The sequence below is a fragment of the Helobdella robusta genome (assembly GCF_000326865.2).
Source record: "Helobdella robusta unplaced genomic scaffold HELROscaffold_52, whole genome shotgun sequence".
In the NCBI taxonomy this organism is placed as follows: Eukaryota; Metazoa; Annelida; class Clitellata; order Rhynchobdellida; family Glossiphoniidae; genus Helobdella; species Helobdella robusta.
The window spans coordinates 1,213,587-1,233,241 of record NW_008705269.1 but is presented as its reverse complement, the minus strand read 5'-3'; the positions used below and the strand labels follow the sequence as shown (position 1 = coordinate 1,233,241).

The window sequence follows — 19,655 nt, the reverse complement described above, 5'->3', positions numbered from 1 at the left end:
TGAGGAGAAATGTTATATGTTGATTTTTAAAATTAATTGATTACAAATTTGTACAGTCCGTACAACGAACTTGATGGTCCCAGGTTTCGATATATAAAACTTCGTAATAAGTACTGTATTTGTGTTTTTCAACAATATTAGATGACTGTACCTCATGTATAAGTGTTAAATGATGCACAAATTATGAGTAAAATGCTCATATTGGTAAAAATTAAAAAAAAGATTTAAGACATAACATTGCAAAATTTGATCCGTAGTTGAATTAGGTAAACATAAAAGCAACATATTGATCCACAGATTTCACTGAACGTGATGTTTTAAGGTGACAAAACTAGGGTAGGAAGGCTGAAGAACTTTGTATAAATACGAGTCGATGATGCAATTATTGTGTTGGTGTATGACGACTGTTATATATCAACTTCTTGAGTGAGATTAAAGAATTGTTTTGATTAATTGATAGAATGCTTTACGGTTACATCGCTCTTGTCATCAGCCTGTTGGGAGTGATTCACTCTTCTGATGTTCAACACCGGCCTGGTCTCATATTAGCTCATCTTGATTTTTTAAATAAAATTGCAACAAAATAAAAAGTTATATCAAAATTTCAACATTTTAGCACTAACAATGTTCTGCATAAATTTTCAAAAACAGCTCAATGTCCGAAGAACTTCAACGAGGAAATCCGCATTGGTTTGGATGGTGGCTATAAGATTGTACAGCTGGACTTCACAAGAGTCAAGTCTTACAAGGTCTAACTTTCACTGTATAACAAGTTTTAAAATTTATTTTCATCGATTATAATTTGAAATATTTTCAGTGCTTCTATGTTTCTTTAACAAAGCCTAACAGAGCATTTTTCAAAACTGATTTAAGTAGAAACGCCGCTGTACGACCGACATGGGTGAGAAAATGTTTGCTGTTGTGATTTTTCAAACATGCTCATAAGATGATATCAACGGTTATTTTAAATAAACCTTTAGAAACTCAACAAAATTCAATTACAGTGAAAAGTATTAATACCAATTTATTTTATATGCGAAATGATAATTTAAATCAAAATAAAAAACCCAAAACATTAGAAAGGGTTCTTTGAAGATAAGGATAAACTTTACGTTGTGCTGCCTGTGATTAACGAAAGCAAGACCTGCCCAGAGGGTTCAACTTTCGTCGACTTCACTCCAATCGACAAAAAAGACTATGCCGTTTGCTCGTTTTTGGAGTTAGTGCTTCTTGCAAACTGTTTCAAGTTTTAACTTAAAAACAATCATCAACATTGCAAGTTATCAAACATTGTTTTTCATAATCTTTCGTAACATTTTATAAACAACCAGTGCCGAAACAGGCGTGATTGTTGATAAAGATGACGTCCAGTTGACTCATCTAGGACGAAGAGTCGCAGAATTTTCTTAAAAGAGGGAACCAATGAAAAATGAAAATCTAAATAAATCTGCTCTCAAACAATTTTTCCTGATGCTCTCGAATATCAAAAAAAAACAATTTGGTTTAATAATAAATTCGTTGAAATTATGCATTTTTAATAGCACTGAATTTCATTTGGTAAATAAAGTTATTTCAAATATGGTGAATGTAATTGATGAAAATAATAAAAATCTTTTTACTCTGATCAAGATAGCAACAAATGGAAATGATAATGTGTAAAATAGACGAGTTCTTCTTCTTTCTCGTGCCTTATCCTTTCAGGACATTGGCGACCATCGACCTCCACAAAACCCGATCTTCAACACTTCGTAGTAGTTGAAATGTGGTGATATTCAACAAGTGGCACAAGGACTTCACGAATGTTGTTCGCTGTTGACCGCGATCTCATCTCCCTGCAATCTTTCCAGTAGTTGTTATATTTTGATGTGATGTGGCCAAAAAACTTTAACTGCCCCCGTCGGATTATCTGAAGTAATTTCCTTCTTTTTAAGTAATTTTCTTCTTTTTTAATTTCTGAAGTAATTTCCTCTTTTCACAACCGGACTGTTTTAATCATCCTCACTCATTTGAAGTATAAAAGGTTCAACTAATTTTTATAATTTTTCTCAAAAACCATATCTCAGCAGCGTTAATCTTTTTTCCCATTTCTTTAGATAGCTAAAATCAAATAAATAATGATTTGAAAAAAAATTATTTTCTCGCACTTTTAAAGGATACAATATCAAACTAAAAAAATGAATAAATGAGGACAAATAATGATTTAAATTTTTTTTTTCTAAATCATACGTAACGTTGCAAGTTTACGGTAAATACGTTTGTTTACTGTAAAATATGTCTCTGAAAACACATTTCCTGTCTGTTTCTCTCAATGTTCATGTTTAACTTTACATTCACGCTTGCATTTGCGGGTTTTTGTTTATAAGTTACCAAGACAACTTTTGTTGATAATTTCGTTTTTAAAATTCCACTGAAGACTTTTATCCGCTTATGGTAACTGTCATAAGCTTCACCTTTTGTTCTGCTCATTAAAATTTCAACACGTATGCATATTGTTAGCCATATTAAAATTTTGCGAAAGTTGAAACACAGCAATGGTTGCAAATTGCATAACAACCAGTAACAAACCTCAGAATGCAACACATCAGGTGCAACAACCAATCAATTTTAATTTTAATGCCACGAACTAATAATGTAGTACTGCAGGGGTGAGTGAACTACGGCCTGCAATGCGTTTTCAGCATTTCTGAAAAAAAGAAATTATAAATGGAATAATGAAATTTCCATAAAAAAGTCATCAGTTATAAATGATCATGATGAACATTGTTAAAATATTCCTCCACCTCTGTTAACCGTCGATATGCGGTCCCTGAAATATTAAATACTTTTCAAGGCGTCCCTCACAGCAACAAGTTTGCCCACACCTGATGTAGTAGATACGTTGTTGTTAGTTATTCGCACATTAAGATTTTTTGAAAGTTTAAAAGTTAAAATTAACTTTAAATTTCACGAAATATATGCCCCATTACAAGTAAAATTTAGCTTTAGAGTTAATTCTAACTCGGTGTAGACATTTTTTAACCGCATCATGCTTCTCACTCGTGAAAAAATTTTACATGTGAGTTAATGCGAAACTAAAAACAATGGCATACATAAACACACACACGCACAGACATACATACGCACACACGCACATACACTCATTCACATAAAGCAAACGCCCTCACACACACATACGCACACGCAGACATACATACACACTCATACACACTCGCACACACACAGGTAGGTAGTTTCTAATGAAGGTGGTGGCATGAGCTTATTTAACGTCGTTTCTTCGGTTTGGAACTAACTCTAATTTAAGAATGAAACATCCTTCCTACAATCATGCATGAAACATGCCAAATAATTAATTTTAATCATGCATCTCTTACAGCTGTGCACTGCTTTCATCTGTCACTATTTTACATTGAACTTGATTTCACATTTATCTCCACCATCGTCATCTTCAGTCTTGGGGTTAACTTCAAACGTTTTCAAAACAACTGCTTGCTACCAGAAATTGCAAATACATTCGACTAATTTTTCATCAACTGCTATCACTGATCTTTCAAATTCTGAATCCAGCTCCAACAATTTAGACAACGTTTGCTCGATACAAACTACAACATATGCCATAAACATCACAAATACAACCTTGGACGGACGATTCTGAAAAAATTTGGTAACAATTTGTACTTTCTTATGTCGTTTCAACATGCCTGGTACAATTCCGTTTCAGGGGTTCAACCTAAGATTTGATTCAGCAACTTGCGAGTTGTTTGAGTATAGGCCAACATGCTTCACTCAGCAGTATGCTTGCATTTACTATGCGATATGTATAATTTTTTCATCATCATTTTTTTAAATATTTTCTTCACCATTGCTACAAATTCTCTCAATTAGATTTGTCTATTAATTTTAAATAATACTAATTTCCTTACTCAGCTAAAGCCTGTGGCAAAAATGGATGTCATTCTTCTGCCAAACTATCCGTACCGACCTCTGCTCATCAATCCAAGTAAGATAACATTTACTTAAAATTACTTTTTGTTTAATTAGGAAGCAATTGTTAAATTGATCAATTATTATTTGTGAATTTATAATTATAAGCATTTAAAATGGGTTATTTTACTTGCATTTTCTTGACGCTAAAAACAAACCAAAATTTAATGTTAGTTGAAGATATGGTTTCGAGTCAGTAAAATAACAAATGTGATGTAAATTAAAAACTCTATTGTTAATTTAAAGCATCAACAACATCAAAAAACGTCTCCTTCTTGGTCCAACTGAAACTAAACCGATCGTCCAGAACCTTCAACAGAAGTTGGTCGGAATTTAAATATGGTTTTTCGATTCGACCATCAGGCAGCAAGTTCTGTGCTGTCAGACCGTGGGGAGCATATTGGTTAGGCAATTAATTGTTACACCAGCTGACATACAACTACACTTGCAACCTGCACTTGCATCTTAACGGTAAGTTTTTATTTATGATCATTGTGTTTGCAATTATTAAAAATTAGCGTCAACTTTTCTAGTTTATGATATTAAAGTTATCTTCTCCATATTTTTTCTTTTTTTTCTATATTATCATTATTGCATTTAATATTTTCAACAAATAAAACATCATTGTCATGCACAAGTCGCAGGACAGGGGAACCTGTACTTGGTTTACAACCAGTTCAAAGTGGCTAACGAGACGATGAACTACAAAATTGACAGCATAACAGGATACGGTGGTGCGAGCAGCAATGGAATGCTAACAAAAAAGGAGTGCCAGTCTCCACGTACGATGACGACAGCTACAACTGCGCATCCAAGCAGGTTGATTGATTTTTGAGTTGTGATTATTTTTAGTCTAAAAAGTAAATGAACACTTGAGAAAGTGCATTAATTAAATTGAACTGAAATCAGCAAAATCAAATAATGCTTTAAAATAGCAATAGCGCGAGCCTAAAAATACACAAAAAATATTTCAAGGCAATGTAAATGACTCTTTGTATATGAACCATCAATAACACATTTTTTACAATGTCTTTGATCTTGCAGAATATTTAGTTTCATTTTACTGTTGTGGAGATAAATTAATTTTTAGTCCAAACTTTTAAGCACCAATATTTTAACATTAACAACCCCGCTACATTTTTTTTTGAGAGCCACGACGAACAGTTTAACCTTATGCAAATGGAGTGCGATTAAGGCATTTCCAAAACCGCTTTGCTACAATGTTGATACTAACATAAAAAAATATATAAAAATTTGTGACAAGACTGGAACTCAAATTAGGGCCCATCCAATTTAATGTTCCTAGCTATTTGTCTTTTTGGTCTATTGGTTGATCCGGCTCTTCCTAGCTATACTTTAAGGGTTAATGTTCTGATGATTGTATCTCCGATATAGTTTTTCAATAAATTTCTGCATTTTGTCATTAACAGACGTGTTAACGCTTATAAACCACGCAAAAAGCATGAATTTATTTTCAACCGACATTTTAAATGAACCATCGTTTGCACGTTTCACAATAGGATGGTGGTATGGTGTTAGTTTCCAGTCCTCGCCAGAATGTGGTATAACAAATGTTAATGCCGATTCATCTGACTTTGTGGTTTATTATAGACAAAAACTTAGTTTGTCCAGTTCACAGATGTGGATGAGTTGCTTAATGTGACTGATCATGTTTTATTTTAATCATACTCCATGTAACAATTTATAGCAGGCGAGTTGTACTAGTTTATATGCTTCAAATTCGTAACATCTGTAACGTTCGAAAAAAACACATTTAGTCCATTAAAATTACACAGCAGTTACACACAAAACAAAAAATGTCATTGAATTAAAAGAAACTGATCTTTCCAAATTTAAATCTTCTGCAAGCAATTTGTTAACATATAGAAATGGTGGGATATTCAACAAGTTGAGAGGGTTAAATTGAAGCGGTTAAACTAGCAGTGTATTTGTTCATATAACATTCATAAGCACCACAGCTCTCCTAAATTTTTAATTTTTTTCTTACCTTTCATTGGGATCTGTTCGTCTGTCTGGCTAACAACATTTTAAACGATGCTGCAAATTTAGAATGTTTCAGTACGAAAATAATTTTTAAGAAAAAATATTTTTTTGCTATTTTGTGAGAGAATATGTGTTTTTTAATATTTTAACATTGTTAATTTTAATATGTCTGGCTTGGTGATTTGTACAAAACAATCGACATTTTATTTTTTAATAATATCGATATTTTATTTTTAATAATTTGATATATTATTCAACATTTTATTTTTTAATAATTTAATATATTATTCAACATTTTATTTTTTAATAATTTAATATATTATTCAACATTTTATTTTTTAATAATTTGATATATTATTCAACATTTTAGCGTAGCTTATTTGTGTTCGTAAACGCATTTATATCTGTGCACGTTAATATTCTTCACATCCCATATAATATTGAAAAACTTTTATTGTTTCAAATATATTTACCGTTAAGAATACCAGACGCCAGTCATAAAAATAAAAAACTATTTTATTTATTATTTTGAGAATTATTAAAACTTTAAAGACTATGAAAAAAAACACTTAATTATTTATTACTGAATTACTCAATTTTTTTTATTGGAGTTCTTCGGTTAGAAATAAAAATCATTTTGCGGTAGATTGAATTTATTTGAAATGAAAATGAAAAACAACGAATTCGATAATGATTTTACATTACATGATTTTGTTTGGAAGAATCGTTTTATTTCAAAGTTTATTTAAAATTTCTTCCACTAGAACGTTTCAAATGGCTTCGTCGAACTCGCACATTATAAACTCATCTTGCATCATTCTATTTTATTTTTTTTTCAGATTTATTGTTTTTAAACGTTTATAAAAATGAATGAATGAATAAATGCATAAAAAAAAGAAAATGAATTTTTCACAATAAAATAAAATTATAAAATTTCATTTTGCAATAAGTTCATTAAATATAAACACCTACACACACATACATATACACACCCACACACACACTTAATTAAACCCTATAAAACTTTTTAAATAGGTTCTGTGTCAAAAATATCAGTTTCATGCTCCACCTTTCGTGCTTTTGTCCTTCGTTTCTTAAACCAGGACTTAATCTGACCAAAATTCAGGCCGGTTTCATTCTCAATTCGTTCTCTATCAACATCATCGACATATTCTTTTCGACAGAATTCGCGCTCCAAAACTTCACGTACTTCATCACTGAAACGTGAGCGGCCAACTTCATCAGTTCGAAACGAATTTTTCTTTTTTTTCTTTCCTTTTCTCTTGTTTTCATCCTCACTATCGAATTTGGCCCTTCGGTACTGAAACCAGAATTTAATCTGGCGAATACTCAGGCCGGTTTCGTATGCAATTCGGTCCTTATCTGTGTCATCAATATTTTGATTTTGACTGAATTCCCTTTCCAAAACATCACCTATTTCACCTTTTCGTGCTTTGGCCCTCTGGTTCCTAAACCAGTCATCAATCTGGTGAATAGTCAGGCCAGTGTCATGCGCAATTCGGTGCTTATCTATGTGATCTACATATTCTTTTTGACTGAACTCGCGTTCCAAAACGTCCCGTATTTCATTACTGTGACGTGAACGGCTAGATAGCTTCACATTTTTAAACTTTAGATCGGAAAGTGGCTTTTCGTTTTCCAAGTTTGATCGGTAGGGTAACGAGTAGTTGTGTTCAACATTAATCTGGTACAGCTTTTCTAATGACATCTTCGTAGAATAAATAGCTGGCTTATCAATTTTAAAATTATATTTATTATCCTACAACCACCTTGAAAACCGTGGGTGTGCAATCAAAACAAGAATCCTTCGAACTAATGATATGAGGCTTCATACACTGTTTTATATACACTCCAAATCAAAGATTCTAGATTAACCTCTTTGTATTAGTTGAAAGCTAATAATCTAGCTTAATTAATTATGCACAGTAAAATATTTGAAAGTTTTTATTTGTAAATTTTTAGTTTATTATGTTGAAAAATTTACGCGTATAATGGCCTCAAATTGTTATACAATAATTAATTTCAATAATAATTTAAACTTTTATTAGATAAATCAATCCATAAAATCATCACTTTGATGTTATACCATCTTTGCTCGTAATATACAGTCTTTGCCAGTTTTAATGTTGTAAAGTAGCATTTAATGAACTATGTGTGAAGCTATAGGATCTTTGCTCATTGTAAATTTTTTCAAAAACATTTTCAAAATTGGATCAATATTTTTTTTTTCACTAAACTTATTACTTACCTTAAACATTATAACTTTTGATAATGGAAGCTTCTGTATTTTTATAATATGGTTAAAATCAAAAATTTTCAAAAGCAAGAAGTTTTTTAAAATGACTAAGACTTGTCACACACACGCTGGTTTCGTCGTAACGATGAAAGTATAAACCATTTTCGGTTTTTTACTTATCTTCTATGAGCAAATGAAGCTTTGTTCAATCGATCATGTAATATTTTCTTCAATCGATCATCTAGAGTTTAGTCAATTTTCCTAATTAAATATTAAATATTTATTTTCGATTCATTCTCGAAGTTTTCGGTAACAACTTAACAGCGCATTAATCCACGCATCGCATCACGTGATCAGTTTGGGACTATTTGCAGTCAAACCGGACGCTACTGTAATTTAGTGTTGTTCATTAGTTCTCAGAAGTATCAAAAACAACAATACGAGCACCACACACGGGAATGCTATTGTTCAAAGCAATTTTGAACGCATACATCGCCCACAATAAGAAAGGATCTCTTCGCGTTCGAACCAAGTGACTGCTACATCTTGCCGCGTACTTTTATTATATAGTAGTTTCGAAAGTATGTCGTTCCAGACCTGGATATATATATATATATATATATATATATATATATAGGATTAAGACTGTCAAAAATGCAATTATTCCTGTTCAACTTTTCGAATTTTCTAACAGTTGATTGTAAATCATTCTCAAGTTTCTTGAGTTCAAAACCAATTTTTTTTGTGTTTTTCATGCATGATAGAACAAAAAGTTTTTTTCGGTGTTCCTATGCCATCTTCGATGTTCGAATTGATACAATGTGTATGTGGCCAGATGCTCATATATGTATATACTAAAATGGATATACTGTGTTTTTACTCTACTTTGTTGATTTCTTGTTTGCACAAAGGAAATACTTAGCGCTCAGTGTATATTAGGTTTTAGCTCTGGTTCTTCTTTAAATAACATTTTTTGATATGTCCAACATAAGGTATTCAAAGAGTACTCCCAATGGAGAGCCCATTGCTACACCGTTTATTTGCTGATACCCGGGCAAACGAAAGGCGCTTTGTCTGTACATATTCTTAGTAGCGCAACTAATTCATCTTTTGGAATTGGTAGTGGTGACTGATTGGAATTGTATATTCTATCTGTTATTATGCTGATTGTGTCCTCAACAAGAACATTTGTGAAGAGTGACTCCACATCCAAAGATGCTTTTATGGTGTTAATGTATGGTTTTGTTGTAGACAATGAATCTTATAAATCTCTACTTGATTTTAGGTTGTAGCTGTTATGGGTGGGGTCTAATTATTTTGTTGAGCATTTTGCAATGGGGTAAGTGATCGCAGGACTTTGGCTGATTAGAGAGTCGTTAGCTTTATGTGTCTTGACCGTAAGCGTATCCTGGTTCATAATCGCCCCTTAAGTATGGGTCTTTTCACTCTGTTTTTTCATTGATTCTTCTTATAATTTCGTTCGACTTTGTCTTAAGCTTAGCAGTTGGATCACTACTAATCTTAATAAATTTGTCAGTGTCACAGACAATGTCATTCAGCTTGTCGTTGTACTCATCTCTATCCATTATGACATACATTGGAGTTTTGTCAGTTTTTTGGATAATAATGTTGTTATTTTTTAAAGATGCTGCAGCATCGATCAATTCTTTCGTGAGAATCTTGCTTTTAAAACTGTTTCTCAACTTTTTGCTTTTAGGTCGTTAACAATGTTTGTGTTGAGTGTTATAAGTTTTGACTTTTTAATTTGATTAAATCGTCCATTAATTTTTCAATTTTAATTTTCAGTCTGTTTAAAATTGAAATTTGTTAATAAAATAAAGTTTCATTTTTATACAGACTCAATTGTTGTTGATAAAAATTTACTAAGACAAATTAAAAAATGCGAATATAAGTTGATGAACCCTAATAAATTGGTGGAATTTATTACACACACACACACACGCACACACGCACACACATTCTAATCCATTTTAATGCTACGAGCATAATTAAAACGAAATACTCTTAGCTTACGTTACTTAAATTAAAAAATTGAATTTTTTAAAAACTTAAATTAATTCCTTCAAACATTTTTGTGAAATGACATTCGATTCAGAAATGTTGCAATTAAAAAAACGCTGAAGAATTTTTTCACTATGTAACAAAATTTAAATCGATCTTCCATCAGGCTGCTCGCTATTAAATAGCTTAAAAATAAATACAAATTTTTACGGCACCTATCTAAAAAAAATTCATTCGTTAATGTTATACTCTGAAAAAAAATTGCAAACGAAAGGTGTTTCAACGTTCATACTTTTTGACACCTCTAGCTATTGAAACAAAACTCTCTATGCATCAAGAACCTTTCGTTTGAATTGAAACAAATTTTAAAAAAGAAGAATAAACTTTTCATTTAAAGTTTTACTCCATTTGTTTTTAATAATTTCAAAATAATATTTTAGTCTGTTGAATCAAAAGTGGTGGATAAAGGATTTTTTTGTGGGAGGGGTTGTTTTTAATTTTTATGGCTTGATGGGGAGATGCCTTTCCGCAACCCCCCTTGATTCCGCAACCATGCACACACATGTATACATACAGACACATAATTATAATCTATTAATTATTATTATTATATTTATAGTTGTTGTTATTGTTTTATTACAATTATTATAAATATTATTATACACCGAGTCACTGAGATAGCTCAGTCGGTAGAAGTGCCATACCTCGCGCTGTACTCGCGCGATGGCACTCTCCGAAACCCAAAGATCATCAGGCGCGTTTGATGCAGCGCTTGAGCGTGAAGCATGATGTGTATGTGCCTATATAAGAGATTGAATTGATTAGAGAATTTCTGAATAAAACTTTAAAATTTTAACGGCAACAAGCAGTGTAAGGTCGACAAATGAAATGAAGAAGCGAGCTTCGGTTTTGATGACTGCATTCAATTATTATTCAATAATGTAACAATAACTACTTAACATTATCTTACTGATGATTAATAAACTCAAACTGCATATAGACATGCATTGGCGAGCCCAGAACATCGAAGAAGAAAATATCGAAGATTTTTGGGGTAAAATTAACATCGAAAACGAAATCACCCCTTCGCACAGTGAAACTCTGCATTTGCTACTGTTGACATGCTTGTATAAAATCAAATATTTGCGAGTTCTTTTTTATGGGATTAGGTTTACAAAAAATGTAAGTTTTCGATCGATCCATTAATTGGATAAATGGTCGATTGAGTTTGGATTGAGTAAGGAACTTTCTGGATTGTTTCGGTCCAACCTTCGATTATGACGGAGTTTTTTGTGAGGGTGTAGGACCTTCTGTTGAAAATGATGGGGCTAGGGTTAGGTGCTAAAGAGCAAATATCAAATTTTGTTTAGTTTCTTAAATTCCTCATAGTCATAGTATGGTAGTGGCCACGTCGTAGTTGAACAGCATGTCAACCAACTTTTATACAAACATAATGCACAGATAAATATTTCTACATCAGATAAGATTAAGAGGAAACATAAGATTTTAACATGAAAAAGAACTTTACGATAAAATTTCCATTTTTTTTTGCATATATTTTCAGCTATTTTCAAAATACTTTTGCATTTATATTAGTTCGAAATTTTGTGATGAGAAAAAATTTTTTTTCATAATTTTTGTCTGATACCAGATTTTTAAAAGCGGTTTTAAAAGATTGACCGTGAGAAGATATTTTTGACGTTATGAAATCTCGATTTTTAACGAAAATAACGATTCGAACCGCAGATGCTTATTAAATGAAAAAAGTTAGTACTTGCTAGCAGCACATTTAACTCAAAATAGATTAGGCAACTCATTCAATTTCTTCGCATTAGATGTTTCAATTGAAATGAACACCAGGATGTCACTTCTTACCTCTTTGTTCACACTGAAAAAAAATAAAACATGCGTTTTTTGAGCACAATGACATATAAAACAATTTAATGCATTTTTACAAAAATCATTGTCATTCACATTTGAAGAAATAAACTAATGTTACCTCTGAATACACTGCTCATAGAAAATCCCCCGCAGAGCTCTGACGGGGAACCAGAACACAATTCGTTGCAGCCAGTTGTCAGACCATATCGTCCGTAAAAATTTCCGCAATAACATCCTATTTGATTCTTTTAATAAAACCAATGTATTAACAAAAAAATTATATAAATAAATATATATATATATATATATATATATATATATATTTATATATACAAATAAATGTGTATATAAATATATATATATATATATATATATATATATATATATATATATATATATATATATATATATATGTGCAATTATTGATGAAAATCATAGCATGTTTAACGTTAGTTAACTTCCAATTTAGCTTTTCAATTTTTCTAACGGTTGATCGTAATCATTTTCAAGTTTTTTTTTGGTTCAAAACCAAAATTTTTGTTTATTTTATGCATGATAGAACAGAAACCGAAAAAAGCTTTTCTGTTCTGTCATGCATAGGATACACAAAAATGTTGATTTTGAACTAAAGAAACAAGCAAATAACATTTATAAATATATAGGCATCCAGTATTTTATGAATTCTACCGAATTGTAGGCAATTTTGCCTCTAACTCTCGGGAAAGATGAAGCAATCGCTGCTCACGTTCTTGCTCGTTTGTCAGGTGTTGTCGGTCGGTCGTAGAAATATGCGTAAATGTTGGAAGAAGACCATATTTCATACGGGCGGCGTGATGGTCTAATGGTTAAGGTCGCCTGGTGCTCTTTCGCAGAGAGATGGTGTTTAGTATGTGTGTAAGTAGTAAGTAGAGCAAAATTATGTCAGAGTTAGGAAGAAGTAAACGGATTTTGTTTTTAAATTCCAAAGTATACCTGAACACCGAAATATTGAAATTTCTGGTTGAAGCATACATTCCAGCAACTGTTATGCGTCAATTCATTACTGTAAATCAGGTATCCAGACAGGTCTCTTGGAGTCGAAGAATCCGCATAGCAACCAAGATAGTTCGGTTCTATGCCTTTTATTAGTTTTGTTAAATAAGATATTTGGAGTAACTTTTTAAAAAGTTTCACGGTAATAACCGATAATCAACATGTTAATAATTGTTGTCCACTTACTTGCAACATTGATGTTGTCAAAAAAGTTGTTCTGTAGAAGAAAAAATTATAACATATTGTTCTCAAACCGTGAATATGAAACGCAGATTAATAAGACAAACATTATTTTAAAACAGGAAAAATAGTCATGTTTGACTTCTATTGTTTCCAATTTAAATCAATCTTTAATAAAAAAATTAGTCTAAATGTTTGCATTCCGTTTCAAAAAAGAAACTAAACAGACTTCTTCATAAAAATAAACAAAATGATTTAATTTTTGTATAATTAAAAAGTGAGAACCTGATAAAATGAGCAGCTTGTCCATTCCCCATATTCCATGTTGATGTTTAACTTATTCTTATGTATCTGGCAGGTGTTGTTGTTCTGATGGTAGTTGAATCCAATGCAGTTGTTGGTTTTCAGGCAAATGGAAGCGCATTTCAGTTGAGAATCATTCTTCTGAAACGTGAAAACTTCGTCTGGCTCATCAACAACGCAGGTATGGTTTCCATACTCTTTCAACTTGTACGAAAGCTTGGTGAAAACGGAATCTTTCGGTTGTATACTTTTAATAAGGATAATTTTGAGTAACAATATCTTCGAAACATATTCTTGAATCTTCATTATGAGAATAAAAGTTTTTTTTAAGTTTTTAATTAATTTGTTCAAATTAATAATTTGTTTTCGTAATATATAGTTTTTTATTTGAATGTATTATATATTACATTTGCAAATATTTCAATTATAAACCCACATACATAGATATAACAGTGAATAACGTTTTACTTTTTATTATAAAATTTTTCTAAACTTTAAACTACAAAAGACAACTTTGAAAGCAAGTACTAGATTTTATTTTCTAGAAAATATTTTTATCTTGCTCAATTGTGCTTTAAATCCATGCGTTGAAGCGATCTTGAAATCTTTTTCATTGATGTTTGTAAAATATATTTTCATAAACTTCGTAAAACGACTTGCCTTGAAAACTCCACATATTGATTTTTTTACATTTTCGCGTGAAATTTTGAGAGCCTCATTGATGTTTTTTTCATTGTTAGCTTTGAAATGCTTTAACATTTTTTTCCAGCCATATTCAATTTCACTGCATTTCTATTTTTTATTTTTCGGCTCCCACAAGAAATATAGTTGTTTTTATTATTAAGAATTTATGATAATTATTATTATTATTACTTATATTTTTTATTGATTATTTTTTTTTATTACTACTATAACTACTACTACTACTACTACTACTACTACTACTACTACTACTACTACTACTACTACTACGACTATTACTACTACTACTACTACTACTACTACTACTAATTCATTTATAAATTAAAAATTATAATGTTTAAAATTTTTATCAAATCGATAATCGATTTTGGCAACACACTTATTTTTTACATAAAACATCTAATTAATAGAATTACAATAAAGTCAAATTTTTTTGAAGAGGGTAGCCAAGGATGGATCTGATGAACAAAAGCCCTAACATTAAAAATGCACAGATTTCGAAATTTTTAAGGAAAGCCAAAAGTAGCAAAAATTGAAACGGCTAACCTAAACTATAAAAACATGTTCTTTATAACAGAGAGTGTGAACAATGAATTCAAATAGAAAAGATTATGAGCATTAAACACTTACACCACATATACAAATAAAAAACTAGACAGTGATTCTCACTAATAAACAAGGAACATTTTTCAATTGAAACAAAAGAAACCTTTTGACTAATAAAGACATATAATAACAATAAACACATAGCTGAACGTTGATGAATGATCCAAACTATTAAACTTAATTATAATAAGCATTAACGTTCCGATGAAAGATGAAAAATGATTTCAGCGAATGAGTTTGATTTTGAGGTTTTGAAAACATTCAACGATGAGGAGTTTTTGATTAACCATGGCAGAGTTTCAGTAACGTGTAAATGGTAAAAAACAGAATTAGTATGAAAATGAGCGGCCCGGTGGCTCAATGGTTAGAGGCGCATGGTCCTGCTGTTGTAGTGACTGGGCTTGAATACAAAGAGATCCCCGCCTGTCATATGCAATGTGTTTGATGCGTGGTTTCACGCGTATTCATGTAAGTTGTGTGTGTTTGTCGTTGAAACCTCTGAAGCAGGTGCACAAGAGAGATTCACCTTTAACCTTTTAGAACCTTCAACTCTGCAGCCCGGACGATGTTTGAAATTCTTAATGTTTGGTGCATCACAAGAGACAAATTATGAAGGCCTTGCAATTAGGATGTTTTTTATTAATTTGTGGAGATCACAAAATATTTGGTGGTCAGTGTTTTCTAAGCAAAGTTATGTTAATTACATTTCCGCTTTTGTCGAGGCGAAAAGAATATTAAAAACATGGAAGAAAAATGGAAAATTTATTTTGTTAGAATCATAAAAAAAGTTTGTGTTTCTAAAAACTGTGAAATTACTGAATCCAACAAATATTTTTAAATGAACGAAAGAATTTTTGCTTTCAAATTTAATTCCTTTAGCATCGATTCAATATCTTTATTACAATCCTCTATAATTTTTAATCCAAAGATTACAAATATATCTAAGATAACAATAATTAAAATAACAAATACTATAGCGCAATATGATCATTCCGGCAGTTATAACTACATGATAAAAAAATAACTACCTTTGCAATTTATCGTCTAGCTAAGACTGTTTAGAGCTCAATGAGGAGGACTTGTTGAAAACTTGAAAACATCACATTGAAATTTTCTTTGTTTGGTCGTCGCAACAACAAATTTCAACGTTTTGTTAGAATCTTTGTTCTGCTCCTCACTTTCAATGTTCATTTCATTTTCTTTGCTTGTGGAATTATTATAATTTTTTACTGGTTCATCTTTTTTGTCTAGTGAGTTATTTTTTCGTCTTTTAGTAGATTTCGATTCATTGTTTTATCATGAAATTTTTCCAGCGAGATCTTATCTACGTGATTGACATAATCTTTTTGACTGAATTCGCGTTCCAAAACTGCACGTACTTAAAAAAACAAACAAACAACAAACAACAAACAAACAAACAACAAAGACATACGATGATAAATGTTCAACAATGTGAAACTGGAGTCCTTTACACTAATAAATTAAAAACAGACGAATCATTGATAATGATATAAAGATTGTAATAATTAAGTAACCGTTAAGTATTTGGATAATGTTATAATGTTATAATCGTAAAGCTTACTAATTAACCGCAAGAAATACAAAAGAAATACAACCTGCAAGAATAACCTACAAAGAATTCAATAACAAATATATAAGTGTATGTGTGCGTTCGTGTGTTTGTATGCGTGTGTATATACCGCTTTTGGATGAAATTATAAGGACTTGAATTATTCTGCACGAAGAGTCAAAAACGACATAAAAAAATCTGTTGCTAAAAACAAAAGTGATTATGATATACGTATAAAGTTTCAAAAATAAAACAAAGTCATTTTTGGAAGCAAATTTTACGTACAAATTTTACAACTGAAACAAAGCCATTTTTGTTAGCTTTTACGAGGCAAAATGATTATGCCTGTGTGCAAAGTTTCCACCTTGAATCAAAGTCAATCTTGGTTCGTTGTTAGAAATCGTAACTAAACAAAGACTAGTACTGCAGAGGGCTGAAAGAACTATGGTGAGGATGATGTGTGGGGTTAAAGTGAAGGATAGGAGGAGTAGTACAGAGCTAATGTCGATGCTGGGACTGGACGAGGACATTGTGATCGAGATTGCGGTGGTATGGACATGTGTTGAGAAGGGATGAAGGGGTCGGGATTAGGCGAGCGTTGGAGTTCGAGGTTGAAAAAGTGATAAGAAGGGGTCGTCCGCAATTGGGATGGAGAGAGCAGGCAGAGAAGGTCAGAGTGAAAGCGGAGTTGCGTGATACTGAGGCGAGTGACAGATGTGAATGGCGTCGAGGGATAGTTCGGTTTCATCACAGGTAGCCAAACGGCAACCCCCGATCTCGGGGAAAATGTCGTCTAAACGTGTGTTGTATTGTTTTTAATTGATAACTGGAAATTTGCTAAAATTGTTTTTATGTTCTTCACTGAAGTTTATTGATGACGATTTGAAGTGTTTATGATTAAACTTTTCTTTCTTCGTCTCAAGTTTTTTTTTCTTTAGATTCGAAGTCAAATAAATCCAAGTGAGAAACAACACGCCACTTAGAGTAAGCATTTCTTTCAAATTTTTCCACAAAACACAGAAAATTTGTTGGACATATTTGACTCCAACTAACAATCACTCCACGATTAACGTCTAATTTGATGAAGAACCTACTGTAAAATAGCAAATGTTTAGGCAAAGAATTGAGTTACAACTTTTGATATTCAGCAAAAATATAAAAACATATTAATTATTTAAACGCATTAATATATATATTCCTTCTTGAACGGAACTCCATAACTGGAGTTATGGAATTTGAAATTTTGTTAATTCTAACATATTGACGATGCAAATGTTTTTTAAGGCATTCGATTCGCATCGGTAAATTATTTTAAAATTTCTACACAAAACAATGTTAGAAACTAATTTATTCTCCACCTATAAACAACGAACGGACCAGTTTTACTTACGAATTAACAAGGAACAAAAGAAAGCTTAATAATAAGATTGAATAACTTGTTAATTAGTTTAATAATTAAATAAACATTTATTTAATGATTGCGATTATCTTTATTTATTTTATCTTAATTGAAAATGTCTAGAAACCACCTGACATATTCCTCTACACCAATGGGCATGCTATCAATAATGGAATCCGACAGTTTAATCTAATGGAACATACATATTTGCTGATATAACTTCTTAACTGCACATATGCTAATCACCCCTTAAACCCTCAGAGATGCTTTTTATAACGCAGAGACCTATAAATTTTATTATATATATATATATATATATATATATATATATATATATATATATATATATATCATTTTAAGCAGATATAAATTTTGGATTATAGTTTAAGGGACCTGTTCACAATCGTTTCATGAATTTGAGGGTTCGCATCCAAATAATTATGCTTTTATTCAACAAGTTTGAACGTGGCATGCTAAGCGAAGCATTTTTCTTTAAATTAAAAAAATTTACCTCGTCAAGTTTAATGGAAATTTAAAATTTTGTTAAACGAAAGTAATTATCTTAAAGCAAAAATGTAATGAATAAAAAATAATAAATATTTTTTATCTCAAAATTGTTACGACATACAAAATTGGAGTTGACATTTACAGGATTTTTTAAAAGAAACTAAGTCAGAGTTATGGAAGTCTAAACTGGTCTTATCCTTTAATAAATTTTAGTAAATATAACATCTTTTGGCAGTATTGCCTGGTTTGAGCATATCAAGAATGAGATTGCTACGTAAATACACAAAAAAATTTTTTATGTAGTATAATTTTTTACCTGGTGATTGTAACCAATGCTGGTTAATATGTTAAGAGTTTTGCTTCAGTTCAACATTCGTTACGGCCACAGATTGCATCGCCAAATACTATTTTATTTGGCTTATTGTGCGTAAATGATAGCAGCAGCCCAAGTCATTTCGAGAAAACCTGACTAAAGAGTCGTGTGATTTGGTGATTTGCTGAGTCTTTCCATTGAAACAAGCTGAATTGTAGTTCACCACCATTGTGATTATCATCATTACCCTCATCCATCTATCATCATCGTCATCATCAATCATCTTTCGCTAAATTTGGTGTTAATGAATAGCTTAAACGTCATAAGGTGAAGTATTTATCTGACGAATTTTAATTTAAATGAGCTCAACTTGCCTTCATCGAAATGCTCCAAAATCACAGTGAATGTGACCTATGCTTTCACTATACGAGTGTATAGGCTACATTTGTTAAATTCCGATGAAAAGTTGCAGTTTGGAGTGTTTTTTTAATGGAAAATATGATTTCCAAATGATTTTTACAACAGTCTAGAAAGGAATGTTACATGTATATTAATGAGCGTTGGTATATTACGAAGAAAAAAATGCTTTCTACAATTAGTCAACAAAAGAGTTGTTAATAAAATTTTATAAGTTATATAAACTTGGGTTCCAGGATGGAACAAATTCGTTCTAGTAATTGGTTCTTAAATCTTAAAAATCTCTCGTCAGCCGGTCTAAAAACTTTCAAAATTATAAATTTGTGTGTGAGTGAGTGTGTGTTTGTGAGTGTGTGAAAGTGTTGTGTTTGTTTGTGTAAAAGATGTGCGTGCGTGTGTGTGTGAGCAAGTGTGTAGTGTGTGTATGTGTGTGTGTGTGTGTGTGTGTGTGTCTTCTGCGTATTGTAAGCAGAACTTTTTA

General features: G+C 31.4%; 4 protein-coding genes across 4 annotated transcripts; 2 read left to right on the top strand and 2 right to left on the bottom strand.

The window, feature by feature from the left end:
- Positions 1-461: 461 nt before the first annotated feature.
- HELRODRAFT_179192 (hypothetical protein) lies at positions 462-1,410 on the top strand (the record flags this gene model as incomplete). Its single annotated transcript, XM_009028026.1, has 5 exons — positions 462-537; positions 652-749; positions 818-901; positions 1,080-1,219; positions 1,332-1,410. The coding sequence occupies 5 exons, from the start codon at positions 462-464 to the stop codon at positions 1,408-1,410; spliced, it is 477 nt and encodes a 158-aa protein (XP_009026274.1).
- Positions 1,411-2,531: 1,121 nt separating this feature from the next.
- On the top strand, positions 2,532-5,278 carry HELRODRAFT_179191 (hypothetical protein; the record flags this gene model as incomplete). Its single annotated transcript, XM_009028025.1, has 5 exons — positions 2,532-2,585; positions 3,374-3,583; positions 3,925-3,997; positions 4,626-4,800; positions 5,131-5,278. 5 exons carry the CDS (start codon positions 2,532-2,534, stop codon positions 5,276-5,278), a joined length of 660 nt encoding a protein of 219 aa, XP_009026273.1.
- A 1,746-nt stretch (positions 5,279-7,024) lies between these two features.
- On the bottom strand, positions 7,025-7,222 carry HELRODRAFT_127983 (hypothetical protein; the record flags this gene model as incomplete). Its single annotated transcript, XM_009028024.1, has 1 exon — positions 7,025-7,222. A coding segment is annotated over one exon (198 nt), but the record flags the coding sequence as incomplete, so codon positions are not given.
- Positions 7,223-12,234: 5,012 nt separating this feature from the next.
- Positions 12,235-13,966, bottom strand: HELRODRAFT_179189 (hypothetical protein; the record flags this gene model as incomplete). Its single annotated transcript, XM_009028023.1, has 4 exons — positions 12,235-12,390; positions 13,118-13,263; positions 13,364-13,394; positions 13,643-13,966. 4 exons carry the CDS (start codon positions 13,964-13,966, stop codon positions 12,235-12,237), a joined length of 657 nt encoding a protein of 218 aa, XP_009026271.1.
- Positions 13,967-19,655: the final 5,689 nt, after the last annotated feature.